Here is a 16,129-nt window from a genome sequence, read left to right as displayed (position 1 = left end):
AAAATGAAACAGAAAAATCAGTAAAATCAAAAGCTGGTTGCTTAAAAAGAGCAACAAAAGTGACACAGGAATGAAAAAGACAATATCATTATATATTCTACAGACACTGATAGAACAATAAAATATTACAAGCAACCTTTTGCCCATAAATTCAACAACTTAAATGCAATGGTCAAATTCCTTGAAAGATTGAAACTGCCAAAGCTCACACAAAAACATAACCTGAATAAGTAGTACATCATTAAAGAAATTGAATTTGTACTTAAAAACCTTCCAACAAGGGCTTCCCTGGTGGCGCAGTGGTTGAGAGTCCGCCTGCCAATGCAGGGGACACGGGTTCGTGCCCCGGTCCAGGAAGATCCCACATGCGGCAGAGCGGCTAGGTCCGTGAGCCATGGCCGCTGAGCCTGCGCGTCCGGAGCCTGTGCTCCGCAACAGGAGAGGCCACAGCAGTGAGATGCCTGCGTACCACAAAAAAAAAAAACTTCCAACAATAAATACTCCAAACTTAGATTGCTTCACTGTCAGTCTCTGCCCAACATTTAAGGGAGAAATATATTATATTCTACACAAAATCTTAAAAAAATTCAGAAGAGGTGGGAACCCTTCCAAACTCATTTTAGGAAGGTAGCTTTACCCTGATACCAAAATTAGACAAAGATATTACAAAAGAAAACTATAGTTCAATATCCCTCTTGAACACAGATACAAAAATCCTCATATCAAAATACTAGCAACTCGAATCCAGCAATATATAAAAAGGGTAATACATCATGACCAAGTAGAGTTTATCCCAGGATGCAAGACTGGTTCAATACTCAAAAAATTACTTAATGTAATTCACCATATCTACAGATTAAAAAGAAAAATCACACAATTACCTCAGCAGATGCAGAAAAAACATCTGACAAAATCCAGCAACCCACTGCTGATAATTGGGGGGAAAAAAAACAAAACCTCTCAGCAAACTAGGAATAGAAATTACTCAATTGGATAAAGAGCATCTACAAAAAACCTACAGCTAATATCAGACTTAATGATAAAAGACTTATTTTCCCCTAGCATCAGGAACAAGACAAGGATATACACATTCACCACTTCTGCTCAACACTGTACTGGAGGTTGTGCCCCATGCAATCAGGAAGGGAGGGAGGAAGAACAGTGAGAGAAAGAGAGAAAGAAAGAGAGAGAGAGAGAGAGAGAGGGAGGGGGGGAGGGAGGAAGGAAGGAAGGAAAGAAAGAGAAAGAAAGAAAAAGAAAGAAAGAAAGAGAGGAGGGAGGGAGGAAGAAATACAGAGAGAAAGGGAGGGAGGGAGGGAGAAAGGAAAGGCACTAAGATTTGAAAGGAAGAAGTAAAACAAGCTTTATTTACAGTCAACATGCTCATCTACATAGAAAGCCTAATGGAATCCATCCAAAGCTACTAGACCAAATAAGTTTAGTGAGGTTGCAGATGTAAGATCAATACACAAACCTCAACCTGAATATGAATGTTCGTAACAGCTAAATCTGTAATAGCCAAAAACTGGAAGCTACTCAAATGTTCATCACCAGATGAACAGATATACAAATTGTGTTATATCCTTACAGTGGAATATTACTTAACAATAAAGGAATGAACTACTGACATACAACAACATGAATGAATCTAAAATAGTTACACTGAGTGAAGGACACCAGATCAAATATATGTGTGTGTATATATATCCACACCAGACTGACTTAATTTGTCCTGCCTTTGAGGATGATTTGTAAGAAGTTGAATTATCGATAACAGAATGTTTTGGGTGCTCTGATAAACATGAAAACAAAGTAAGAAAAATGGAAATGGGAAAAGGTGTTTTCCTCCTATAATTGAAGTAATAATGCATTAATTTTTGAATAATTCAGGGTTAAAAGGTAAAAACAAGATGCTGAAGTTCTCACTGAGAAAGGCTAGAATTCCTATGCACTGTTATTTTCCTGATGACTATCTAAAAATGGTGCCCTGATTTAGGTTTTGGGAAACATTGAAAAAAAAAAAAAAAGCCACAAGAGAGTGTTATTTGGTGAACTATTTTTTTACATTTATAAATGTGGTGTTAGCATCACAAAATATGAATATATGCACATACACACACACACACACACACACATATATTCCACTTACATAAAGCTCTAGAAATGCAAATTAATCTACAGCAACAGAATGGTTGCTGGGGGAAGAGGCACAGAAAAAAGGGAGAAGGTAGGGATTACCTTGCAGGTGGTTGCTATGTTTATTATCTTGCTTGTGGTGATAGTTTTACAGGTGTGTGTGTGTGCGTGTGTGTATATATATACATATATATATATACACACATACATATATATGTGTATATATATATAGAAACTTAATGTACTTTATTTTTTTTTATTTTTTTATTTTTTTGCGGTACGCGGGCCTCTCACTGTTGTGGCCTCTCCCCTTGTGGAGCACAGGCTCTGGACGCACAGGCTCCGGACACACAGGCTCAGCGGCCATGGCTCACGGGCCCAGCCGCTCCGCGGCATGTGGGATCCTCCCAGACCGGGGCACGAACCCGTGTCCCCTGCATCGGCAAGTGGACTCTCAACCACTGCGCCACCAGGGAAGCCCTTAATGTACTTTAAATGTGTGCAACTTATTATAAATCAATTATGCCTCAATCAAGCTATTCCAAAAAATGCCTTCAAAATCATATGCAATTGCCTTGGTCAAGCATTCCAATCCAATGCTTTGATAAAAGGCTTTGCTTTTTAACAGTTCTATCACCAGTAATGGAATATTAATATAGCGTGCCAATGTTTCATAGTCCTGGGCAATCAATCACATAAAATTGGAATAATACCATTCTCTTTATGTGTTTCTAGTCTCATTTAGTTAAAAGAAAAATTGAAGTAGGCAGGTCAAATACTGTCCCCATTTTACATGTGAGAAAAACTACAGCCTAGGAAAATTAAGTGATTTACCCAAGGACTAAAAGATAACAAATGTTGGGAAGTGAGACCAAAACATGGCCTCATAGACAGTTATGTTCTCACAAATTCTAAACTGAAAATTAGAAAGACCAACTTCAAAGGTCCCTGGTCAAAAAATGAGTGTTCTCTAGAGGTGACTGATAAGCTACCTGGAGTTCTGTGATAATGAAAATATCACTGTGAATAAATCAGAACTATAATATTCTTGCCAACCAGCATTCTAGGAAATTCTTTCCACTATTACAGGTTAGATTTCCTGAGATTCTTTAAAGAATATATTCCAGGACTTCCCTGGTGGTGCAGTGGTTAAGAATCCGCCTGCCAATGCAGGGGACATGGGTTCGAGCCCTGGTCCAGGAAAACTCCTCATGCCATGGAGCAACTAAGCCCGTGCGCCACAACTACTGAGTCTGCACTCTAGAGCCCAGGAGCCACAACTACTGAGCCCGCATGCCACAACTACTGAAGCCCGTGCGCCTAGAGCCTGTGCTCCACAACAAGAGAAGCCACCGCAATGAGAAGCCCGTGCACCGCAATGAACAGTAGCCCCTGCTTGCCACAACTAGAGAAAGCCCATGTGCAGCAATGAAGACCCAATGCAGCCAAAAATAAATAAATAAATGTATTTTTTTAAAGCTTAAAAAAAAGAATATATTCCATTAAATTGTCCCCATCTCTCCCAATAAAATCACCTACAAGCAGGATTATCACTACCTGAGCAATGGGCAAGGCTTAAAATCCCCTTAAGAAATCAAAACCTCAAATCTAGGCCTCATGCAAGTTTGGAGTTCAAATTCACATTACTCATGTGGCACTGGAACTCCTCAAACTAAAAATTAATTTTTAAAACTGGCACTGGGCCAATGATGTCTGTGATGGTTTAGAAAACAGCTCCCAATCTCCTTCCAGGTAAAACTCAAATTTCTTGTAAAATTTTCCTTAAAGATTTTTTCTAGAAATGCAAATTAAACACTTAATAGACAAACTGGACAGCAGATTAGACAGAACTGAAGAAGGAATTACCTAGAAGACAGATCTGAGGAAATCACCCCCAATTCAGGGGGGAAAAAAAAAAAAGATAATGGATAGAAAATGAGTGAGCTCTATTTAGAAAACAGAATGAGAAAATCCAACAAATATGTTATAGTAGCATAGTATCCAAAACAGAACATAAAGAATGGGAGAGAGTTGAAATTCAAAAAGACAATGGCTGAGAATTTTCAGAACTGATGAGAGACACAAATCCTCATCTAGAATCAGCTCAACAAATGAAGCCACACCTAGACACATCAAACTGAAAGTACAGATCACCAAAAAGTAAACCTTAAAAGTAATTAACAAAGGCAGATTACTTACAAAAGAACAATTAGATGGAATATAACTTCTCATCAACAGAGACCAGAAGACAACAGAAAAGTACCTTCAAAGTGTAAGGAAAAACAAATGTCAACTAAAATTCTTAACCCAGTTAAAATATTATTTGAGAGTGAGACTGAAAACTACTCTTGTACCTGATTACATCATGTTCTTTCAAGCCTGTGAAGCTTTATGTTTTCTGTTTCTTCTATCCATAATGTCCTCCTTTAACTCCCAATCTCCTTCCAGATCAAATTCAAGTTCTTTGTAAAGTTTTCTTCAGCTTTCACTAGTATGCAGTATCAACAGAGGCCACAGAGGCTAAGAACACAAGATTAGGAATATGCACAGAAATGGGTGTGAATAACAGCTGTGTGACTTTGGTCATGTTGCCTCCCTGAGACTATATTTTACTTATGTAGATGATAATATCAACCCCTAAGGTTTGTTAAGAATGTTAAATTAGATATATGTAAATTCCTGACCTACAATAAAACTCATTAATAAGAAAATGTACAGATTAGCTATTAGAAGAGACTTCAGAATATTGCTTGATCAATATTTTTTAAAAAAGCATTTGAAAATTTTTATAATATAAAATTTTGAGAAAAAGCAATAAACGAGGAATTAGAAAAAGTAATTTTTTAAATGATATTTATAGTAGAAACAAAAAGAAGGTATCGGGGAACAAATTTAACAAAAGATACACAATTTATGGAGGAAATTACTTTATTGATAGAAAAAACAATTTACACTACTCTCACGGTTAGGAAGATTTAATACTACAAAGATGACAGCATGTGTATTCTACTGAAAAGAATTCCACTGCATGATTAAACAACAGTTTAATTGTTTCTATATTTTCTTTATTTTCTCATTATTTCTATATTTTTCCTATTTCAAATAGTATTATTGTAGAGACTCCTTCTGCAATGTCCTCAAATTTAGCATGATTCCAAAAAATAACTAACAGAATTTTCCACAGGACTTGACAAGCTGACCCTGAAATTCAAATGAAAAAGCTAGGGACCAAGTATAGCCAAGATTCTTTTGAAGAATTATAAAGGAAATCCTGCCATATTGAGATATATTCTAATGTTATAACAATTAAAGTAGTATGATATTGTTGCAAGAGACATATCAATACAACAAAGAGCTTAAGACATATACAGGAAACTGATACGTGACAGAGGTGGCACAAAAATCAATGAAGAAAAAAATGGCTGTTTAATAAATGGTGCTAGATGTTTACAGTACCCAGGACATGGAAGCAACCTAAACATCCATTGACAGATGAATGGGTAAAGAAGATGTGGTACATATATACAATGGAATATTACTCAGCCATTAAAAAGAATGAAGTAATGAAATAATTCCATTAGCGGCAACATGGATGGACCTGGAGATTATCATACTAAGTTAAGTAAGTCAGACAGAGAAAGACAAATATCATATGATATCACTTATATACAGAATCTAAAAAAAATGGTACAGATGAACTTATTAACAAAACAGAAACAGACTCACAGACTTAGAGAATGAACTTATGGTTACCGGGGGGAAAGGCTGGGGGGGAGGGACAGACTGAGAGTTTAGGATTAAAATGTACACACTGCTATATTTAAAATAGATAACCAAGAAGGACCTACTGTAAAAAAATTTTTTTAATTAAAAAATAATTTTTAAATAAATAAACAGTGCTAGAATAACTGGATCCTCATATTGAAAAAGATAAAATTAGATCTCAATCTCACATTATATGTAAAAATAAATTCCAGATGGACTAAAGACCCAAAGATGAAACACAAAATGTTAAATCTTTCAGAAGAAAACTTATAAGCATTTTTTTAAACCAAGGTAGAGAGAGGATTGCTTTAAAAAGACAAATAGGACTTCCCTGGTGGCGGAGTGGTTAAGAATCCACCTGCCAATGCAGGGGACACGGGTTCAACCCCTGGTCCGTGAAGATCCCACATGTCGCGGAGCAACTAAGCCCGTGCACCACAACTACTGAGACTGCGCTCTAGAGTCCGTGAGCCACAACTACTGAGCCCACACACTGCAACTACTGAGCACGCGTGCTGCAACTATTGAAGCCTGCGTGCCTAGAGCCCGTGCTCTGCAACAAGAGAAGCCTGCACACCACTATGAAGAGTAGCCCCTGCTCACCACAACCAGAGAAAGCCCACATGCAGCAACGAAGACCCAACGCAGCCAAAAAATATATAAATATTTTTAAAAAACACAAATAATACAAACTACAGTAGTAAAACTAGATTTTTAATTTCAGGCTTTTTACAACACTATTGTATATTACAAGGTGAAAAGACAAGCCACAGGCTAGAACAATGAAATGAGGAATCCAAAGATCAGTATCTAGCATACATTAAGACTCAGTAAAATAAAATTTAAAAACCCAGTAGAAAACAGGCAAAGAATATGAACCAGCAGTTACAAAAGAAGAAACAAAATGGCCTAAAAACAAATGAAAAGATGTTCAACTTTACCTAGCAGTCAGGAAATGCAAAATTTTTAAATATGTTTATAACCAACAGACTGGCAAAATATTTTATATATATATATATAAAGAGAGAGATACATATATATATATATCACCAATTTTGGTAGGTAGAAAAATAGGAACTCAAATTCCTGGTGGAAGTGTAATTGGGAGTAAACTGGATAAACCAACAGAAGGCAACTCTTAACTATCTAGTAACGCTGAAGAATAGAATGCACACTCTATGATCCAGTGATTCCTCTCCTAAAAACATTCTGGTATATCTATACAAGGAGACAAATGAAAAGATGTTCACTACAGCCCTTTTAGAAACAATGAAAAATGTAAAGCATCTAACTGTCCTTCAGCAAAGAAATAGGTAAGCAAACTATGGTTTAATCATACTATAGAATGTTTAATAGTAAGTTAGAAATGAATGAACTAGTCTATTTTAGCAACATGGTAAATAAAAAAGGCAAGCTGCAAAAGGATTCATATAATGTAAAATAATTTATGTAAAATTTTCACATAAATACTGTTTAAATGTAGTGCATTTAAGTAAATGTAAAAAGTAAAACATGCATGGATATGACACAGGAATTTCAGGATAATGGTAACCCCTAGGGAGGGAAAGAGAAAGGGAGGGAGAAGAGGATGATCTTTATTTTTCTGATTGAAAAAAGCTCTAAGGAAAATATGATGAAAGGTTGACCTCTATTAATCCCAGTGGTGAGTACAAAGGTATCTGTTATATTCTTTTTATACTTTTATGTATATTGAAAATGTTTCATAGTTGAAAATAGTTTTAAAGAATTTAATATGAAATAAAAATGATTAGAAAAAAATTACTATTTAACAACACTTCTAAATTGCTCTGTTGTAGTTAAACCTCATAACTATGACGATGACTAGAAATTCCACTTCCAGCTCAAGGATAATCTTCTCCACTAAGCAGAATCTGTCTACATTATTTCTAGTAAATTAGCACTGACAAAAAGTACAATGAACACAGAAAAGAGAACACAGATTTCTTTAACTCTTCTTCCTCCAAGCTCTCAGGAGTGTTGTGCTCCTTTGTTTGAATTTGTGACTTGAGTTAGATGGATACTGCTGTAGAGAAAATTCCAGATTCATAGGAAAGAAAATTTCACAAGTAATCCATGTAAACACATAGATAACATACTAAAACTCTGAATATGTGCAAAGAGAATATAAATAAAAGAGATAAATATGGCACAGGTCTTCATCATCAAATCTTTATTAAAAGTTTGTTACTTATAGCAATATAAACTAGAAATGAAAAAAATTGTTAATTCAGAAAATCAAATCCTGCAGTATGGTTTCACACTGTACTTATGCTATAGAAGTGTTGTCCCGACACATGAGCTTCACAGTGAAGATAAAACTCACCACTGGACTTTGCAACATGAGACTTAGATAACAGGAATACATAGAGTGAGCTAAAAAAAAATAACAGAGAGGATGCCACTGCAAAGAAGATGATAAGGTTGGCAACATAGGTAGAGGCCACATTGTGGAAAACACTGACGCCAGGCTAAGGGCGCCAGACTTTAGCTTATAAAAAAATGGGAAGCCATTTTTTTTTTTTTTTTTTTTTGGCTGCGCCAGGTCTCAGTTGCAGCCCACGGACTGTTAGTTGCGGCATGTGGGATCTTTTTAGTTGCAGCATGGGGGCTTCTTAGTTGTGGCATGCTTGCGGGATCCAGTTCCCTGACCAGGGATCTAACCGGGGCCCCCTGCATTGGGAGCACGGAGTCTTACCCACTGGACCACCAGGAAGCTATTTTAAGCGAAGTAGTCACATACGTAAAGCAGAATTTTATATGAGTGAAGGTTAGACTGAACTGTGAAATTATTACAGGCAGGAAAACAGTAAATTATCATGGAATAGGTTATGATGTGATGAAGGCTTGACCTAAGGTAACAGCAGAGAATGAAAAGAACAAATCTAAGAGAAAACAAAAGAACAGGTCTTGGTACCAAGCATACAAGGAGAGGGAAAGGGAAGAATCAATAATGACACAAGGAGACACTATTAGATATCTACCCAAAATCCATTCCTCTGTTTTTCCCCAGACATGAGACAACAAAGACCAAATGTAAACAAACTAAGTGATGGAACAAAAGTTTATAAAAAGCCTGGGTCCCCAATAACACTAATAAGCTGCTGAACTAGTCCTAAGATGCAAAACAGTAAATCTCTTCAAGGTTTAAGCCACTAGTAGCTGGGATTTCTTACTGAGGGAAAAATGATACTAATTTAAAAAGAAACAAAGGGAATTCCCCAGCAGTCCAATGGTTAGGACTGTGCTTTCATGGCCAAAGGCCCAGGTTCAATCCCTTGTCAGGGAACTAAGATACCACAAGCCTCACAGCACGGCCAAAAAAACTAAAATAAAATAATAAATAAATAAATAGGGAAAAAAAAAGGAAAATCTACATGGAAGTATTTTGGAGACTGATATAATTGATTCAATTTTAGACATGCTGACATTAAGCTAATGGGAGGGTATTCAAGTGGCCAAAAGTTCCCAAACTGGTATGACTCAAAATAACAGCTTCCTAGATTTAACCAATGAAACTTTGATTATTCAAAGTTACAGATTTCTTTACTATAGGATTTCTTTAAGATGTTACACATTGCAGATAGTCAAGAAGGTACAACGTGAAGTGTTTCCCAAATTTGCCTGGCCACAGTACACCCCTCTGTAGTAGAAAATCCCTGTAAAACATGTCTAGAGAAATAGATAAAGTATAGCTGATCCTTGAAACTTTAAGAATAGAGTATTCTAGGGACTTCCCTGGTGGTCCAGTGGTAAAGAATCTGCCTTCCAATGTGGGGGACATGGGTTCAATCCCTGGTCCGGGAACTAGGCCTACACACCACAACTACTGAGCTCGCACACTGCAACAGGAGAGCCTGCATGCCGCAAACTACAGAGCCCATGGGCCCTGGAGCCCGTGCACCATAACTAGAGAGAGAAAATCCACATGCCACAACTAGAGAGAAGCCCACACGTCAACAAAGAGCCTGGGCCACAACGAAGGATCCCACATGCTGCAGCTGAGACCAGACTCAGCCAAATTAATTAATTAATTAAAAAGAATAGAGTATTCTACAAAGAACTCACTAATACATGAAAAGATAATACAATTAGAATACCACCATTTTGCAGCCCCTAATAAAATAATAGATCTAGACGATGATAATCAATAGCTGCAAAAATCTTTAACATGATAGGGAACTTCATGACAAATGGATTGGGCTGACAAACCTGAACCCACTGATCAACCTAATATTTACTAAAGAATAGACAAGGAGACATTCTGTGGCTCCAGCTATTATTCAACAGGAAGTACAAAACACCATGATAAAGTTTTCTTGCCCCCTCCCCAAAAAAAGAGAACCTAAAATTTGATCAAGATTTTAGATCCAACTACTAGTTTACAAGAAATAATGGGCAGAGGAACAAGTTAAATATCACAGAGATGCAATCAGTAAAACCCAGAATGTCGGTTTCTTTAATAAATTGCAAAGAAGGAAAAAAGAAGGGGGAGGGGGAGACTATAAATAAAGATTCCTAAGAGAAATAAAAACCAAATACAACATTAGGACATTGTTTGCATCCTACTCCTAAATTAACCCTAAGAAATCATTTATGAGACAAGTGGGAAAATCTGAACACTCACTTGCTATTTGAAGATATTAAAAAATCACTGTGAATATTTTAGGTACTATAATTGTGGTAACAGTACTGTAATTCTTTTAATTGTGATAAAATACACATAACATAAAATTTATTATTTAACCATTTTTAAGTGGTATTAAGAACATTCACATTGTTGTGCAACCGTCACCACCATCCAACTCAAGAACAGTTTTATCTTCCCAAACTGAAACTCTACCCATTAAACAATAACTCTCCATTCCCCTTTCCCCCCAGCCCCGGACAACCACCATTCTACTTTCTGTCTCTGTGAATGAGACTATTGCAGGCACTTCATATAAACAGAATCATACAACATTTGTCTTATTGTGTCAGGCTTATTTCACTTAGCATAAGGTTTTTAAGGTTCATCCATTTTGTAGCATGTGTCTGAATTTCATTTCTTGTAAAGGCTGAATAATATTCCATCTTATGAATATGCCACATTTTGTTTATCCATTCATCTGTCAGTGGACATTTGGGTTCAGTTTTATTTTTCAGGGTTCGTATCTCTTTACTGAGATACATACTTAAACATTTATAAACTGAATTATAAGATACCTGAGATTTGCTTCAAAATAGATAAAAAAGATATCACTTTTCACTTATCAGGTTAACAAAGATCAGAAAAACTGGTAACACCATATACATTGGCCAAGATGTGTGGAAACATGCTCATTCAAACACTGTTGGTGGGAGTGTAAATTAATCTCTTTGGAGGGCTCTATCAAAGTTTAAGATGTACATTTCCATTAACCGAGATATAATATAACTTCTGATAATTTATACTCACACATATACTCACACACATACACAAAGAAGTGTATATAAGAATACTGACTACAAGAAAGCTTATATTAAGCCCAAGACTGGAAACAATTTACATGTCTATCAGTAGGGAACTGACTGAATAAATTACAGTAAAATACAAAAATATGAAAATGCAATAGAATACAATTTAACTTTAAAAAAGAAAATAAAATGGTTCTATGTGTACTAATAAGAGACAGCATCCAATAAGTACGTTCACAGGAAAAAAGCAAGATTCAGAAGAGTATAACACTGTTCAACCAGACATTCACTGCTTTGATTTCTGGCATTGCCACACACTAAATAACCTAAAAACTTCCTACAACAAAACATTTAGAAATGCTGAGTAAATTATAACTAAAATCTTTTAAATGTTTAACTAAGCTCAAAAGTAAGGGAAATCTCTCACTGAGGTGTGGGGTGGAGGAAAGAGGAACCCTTACTTTTTACTTTTCCACCTACTTTTATGTTATAACCAATAAGTATTACTTTTGAAATTAAAAAAGAAATCAGTCCTGAAGTACGCTGAAAAAAGATGCTATAAATTTAATATCCATGCCACTCCCTGAATAACTAAAGCAATGTAATCTCAGGGCAAATTTTCAGGTATAACAGCTACTATTTTATCCAATTTAATTCAACATTTACTACTAAGTACAAGAGCCTTTGAAAAATAATAGCAAGATGAAGTTCCTATTTTTTAAGGAGTTTAGAATCTGTGAGGAAGAATAAGGAGGCAAAAGGAATCAATAATACACAATAGAACATGAAAATGGTCATCCTCTGCATCAAAATTTGAAAACTAAATGTTTAAAATTCCAATTTCTGGTTCGTAACATCAGAACCCCAAACCAGTCTGACATTAGTTTAGATTTTCCATTACTTTTTTTCTTTTTTTTCTCCATTACGTTTTTTTAACTCATCCATCCATTAATCATTTGTGACAATGACTGTACTTACATTAGTGGCAACATACAATTATTAATACATAGTTTCTACAGGCTTTGTGATCTCTTCCCACAAATGAATTCTCAGTTGTTTTCTTCCTTTGATTCGTATACCTGTTAATAGGCCACATTTATTATATCAGTACTACTAATCAAAAATAACTGAATTCCCTGGTGGCACAGTGGTTAAGAATCCACCTGCCAATGCAGGGGACACAGGTTCAAGCCCTGGTCCGGGAAGATCCCACATGCCGCGGAGCATCTAAGCCCGTGTGCCACAACTACTGAGCCCGTGTGCCACAACTACTGAAGCCCACGTGCCTAGAGCCCATGCTCCGCAACGAGAAGCCACCGCAATGAGAAGCCTGCACACTGCAACCAAGAGTAGCCCCCGCTCGCTGCAACTAGAGAAAGCCCGTGCGCAGCAATGAAGACCCAACACAGCCAAAAAATAAATCAATTAATTTAAAAAAAAAAAAAGGAATGCTACTTGTAGAGGCAATAGAGAGAAGTGCTGAACTGTCAGGGTCTGGAGCCAGCATGCCTAGCCAGCTACCTGTGTAATCCTGAGCAAGTTTCTTAAAACTCTGTGCCCCACTTTCCTCTTCTGTACAATGGGGATAATAACAGTAACAATCTCATAGTTATTGATTAAGTGAGTTAATGTAAAGCAGATTTTAATATTTGACCACTATTTTCCAAATAGATGAATAAAACTCCAAAATTTTAATAGCACTCTGTTGTTGAGGCTGGTGTGAAACAGAGAGTCACATGCTCTGCTTACTCCTAAGCCTTTTGGAGGGCAATCTGGAAATCCCACTTTGAGAATTTATCCCACTGATATTCTTGCACAGGTATGCAAAGAGAGGTATACCAGTTTTTTATTTCATACTGAAACCAAAATGTCCATCAAAAGTGATGACTAAATAAAGAATGGCAAATTTATGACATGAAACACTATGCAGCAGATTGTTTTTTTTAATAGAGTGAGTACACTGATTTACTGACATGGAGAGATCTCAAATAAGTGAAAAATTCAAGATGTATACAACAGTGCACATGATAGGTTACCTTTTGCATAAAAAGAGGCTGAAATATCAAAATACATATTCATCCTTGTTTCTTTTTGCACTAAGAGAAACTAGTAACAGTGTGAAGAAACTGGGCAGAAGGGGGACAGGATGGGAGGGAAACTTCAAACTGTGTATCTTTTTATTTTTATTTTTTGCTTTTTTAGCTACACAAATATCTTACCTATTCAATTGTCAATTTTTACAGGTTTTTTTTTTTTTTCGCGGTACGCGGGCCTCTCACTGCTGTGGCCTCTCCCATTGCGGAGCACAGGCTCCGGACGCGCAGGCTCAGCGGCCATGGCTCACGGGCCCAGCCGCTCCACGGCATGTGGGATCTTCCCGGACCGGGGCACGAACCCGTGTCCCCCGCATCGGCAGGCGGACTCTCAACCACTGCGCCACCAGGGAAGCCCAATTTTTACAGTATTTTTAAGTGTCAGGCATACACTTTAAGCTGGCAAATGTTAGCTGCAATTATTACTCTTGTTGTTACTAGCAATAGCAGTATTATAAGTATTATTATCATTAACAAGCTCAAAATAGCTCCTTTCTGAAGCTTTTTTCTTACTCCCTCTGCACAGAGCCTTCTCTGACTCCCAGACTATTTAAGGAATTTATCATTTTCTACTCTAGTGTAAGCGGCTTAAGGGGCAGGTCAATGTCTTGTTCATTTTTAATATCCTAGGAGCCTTGCTTGTACCTAGTCGATACAAATATTCTGGAATAACTGTAATCTACAAGTACTCCAAAGAAAATAGTGACCATTTCTAACGGGATTAGACTCTATCATTAATTATAAGACCTGAAAATTGAAAAACTTGAATAACTGGATTTGCTAACATTCTTTCGGCTACTGACCAGCCAAAATCTCCTCTCTTTGACTAAGTTTTTCTTTCCCCGGGACTTCCCCAGACACTGACATCATATCCCAAGCCAAGACACAACATGCACCAACTCTTTAACTCACTGCCATTTCTGAAATGTCTTTTGTCCTAAATCCCAACACCCTGGTACATCATTCCTATCGAAAAAGCATTTGTTTCCTTTTAGATAGAGGTTCACATATTAGTCAGTGCATAAAGTGCCCTTTTAACTGGAGAAGACCTAACACATGATTCCTAATTCGCTCAGTGTTTTGTTTGGGCTGGTATGGAAGGTATTCTATAATTGACTGCTCGCTCAGTAGCTCAATTCTAGATGTCATCCCAGCACACCAAATACTCCACTGACAGCTCAACAGTCACTTTTCATACAGGCCCCTCCCCTTCCCTCCTCCCTCAACCCCCATCAGCTCAAGAGCTCCTTCCCTCATACTGACACACTGACAGTTCAGAAGTCCCTTTCCACAAGCTGTCCTCCCCTGCAGCTGCAAGACCACCTCCCCGAGTCGCATCATCCAGCGACCCAATTCGGTCCCCAATATCATCCCTCTCCCAGCCAATCCAAATCCCATCATCAGTCTCTTCCCAAGAAACAGGCAGCTTTAAAGCCTTTCCCAACAAGTACGCAATTGACAGCTCGACACCAGATTCCCTGAGTATCCTTTCCTCTTCTCTCCGCTCCTACCCCACGCACTGGCTCTTTTCTCTCAATCACCCGTTCGCCCTGGCTTCCCAGAAAATTCACAGCCTTGTTCCCTAAATACGCTCTCCGCTCTCCCCCTCCTCCCCATCCCCTTCACCGCTGACAGCTCAGTCACTTCCATCCCCATGTGGTTGCAACCTCCTGCCCCACTCCTTTCCCTTGACAGCTCTGGGTCGGCTCCAAGCTCCCCCTCCCCAAGGCCTCCCCAGACCTCGGCCTGGGCCTCCCGCGGTGCCCCCCGCCCCGGAGGACAGCTCCACTCACCCACTCTCCCGCATCACGTTGCTGTCCCCGCAGTCGCAGGCACCGCCGGCCTGGCTACGGAACATGTTGAAGTCGTGTCCGGTGTGGTCACCCTGGTGGAAGCACTCGGCGCACAGCGACATGCAGGGAGAGATGCCGCACGTCCGGCAGCGGTAGGCCACGAAGTTGGCTGTCCAGACCAGGCCGCAGAGCGCCGCGGGGTCGTAGGCCCGCACCGCCGCGCAGAACTCGTCGTAGCCTCCGCCGCCCGCCAGAAGGCACTTACACCACTCCAGGGCCTCCTCCTCGGCCGCCCCCGGACCGCCCCCGTCGCCGGCCGCCGCCGCCTCCTCGCCGTCCGCAGCCGCAGCCAGCGGCCGCTCGGCGCTCAGCACCCGCTCCAGCAGCGCCTGCAGCTCCTCGGCACCTGCGCGGTTGTCCGGCCGGCTGAGGGCCGCCTTCAGGTGCGCGGCGGTGGCCGCCTTGTCGAGGGCCAGCCCGGGCGCGGGCATCTCGGCTTGGGGTGGCTGCGGACCCCCGACGGCCGCCGCAGCCGCCGCCGCCGCCATGATGAGAGCTCAGAATTTGGAGAGTCCAGGGCCGGCGGCTCCTCCTGGGAGGGTGGGGGAATTGGCTGCTGCGATTGCTCGGCCCGCCCAACTCTCGCGATACCCCGGGGCTGCCGCGCACCTCTGCCTGTGTCCCCGCCCCTGCACACGCCCCCTCGCGCTGGGGTGCCTGCTTCCCGACCCCTCGCCTGGGAGGGACCCCGTGTTTCTTCCTCCGACCTCTTGGCTCTCAGCTACAATTGAGAGCCACTAAAATAAGGGACCCGACTTTAAAATTATTTAATATGGAAAATCTTTAATATGGATCATTTTTCCTCTATTTACCTGGGCTACAGGAATA

At 39.3% G+C, this 16,129-nt stretch overlaps 1 protein-coding gene across 3 annotated transcripts in view; it reads right to left on the bottom strand.

The window, feature by feature from the left end:
• Positions 1 to 15,845, bottom strand: part of UBR3 (ubiquitin protein ligase E3 component n-recognin 3) — a 229,566-nt gene extending 213,721 nt beyond the window's left edge. For all 3 annotated transcript variants that reach the window (XM_082630548.1, XM_082630550.1, XM_082630549.1), the window contains exon 1: positions 15,242 to 15,845. In XM_082630548.1, coding sequence (XP_082486674.1) covers positions 15,242 to 15,789 — 548 coding nt within the window. In that variant the 5' untranslated portion in view covers positions 15,790 to 15,845. The remainder of the gene's footprint in view (positions 1 to 15,241) is intronic.
• Positions 15,846 to 16,129: the final 284 nt, after the last annotated feature.

This window comes from Mesoplodon mirus (assembly GCF_964341445.2).
Source record: "Mesoplodon mirus genome assembly, chromosome: 8".
NCBI classification, from domain to species: Eukaryota; Metazoa; Chordata; class Mammalia; order Artiodactyla; family Ziphiidae; genus Mesoplodon; species Mesoplodon mirus.
This window is presented reverse-complemented; position numbering and strand designations above follow the sequence as displayed.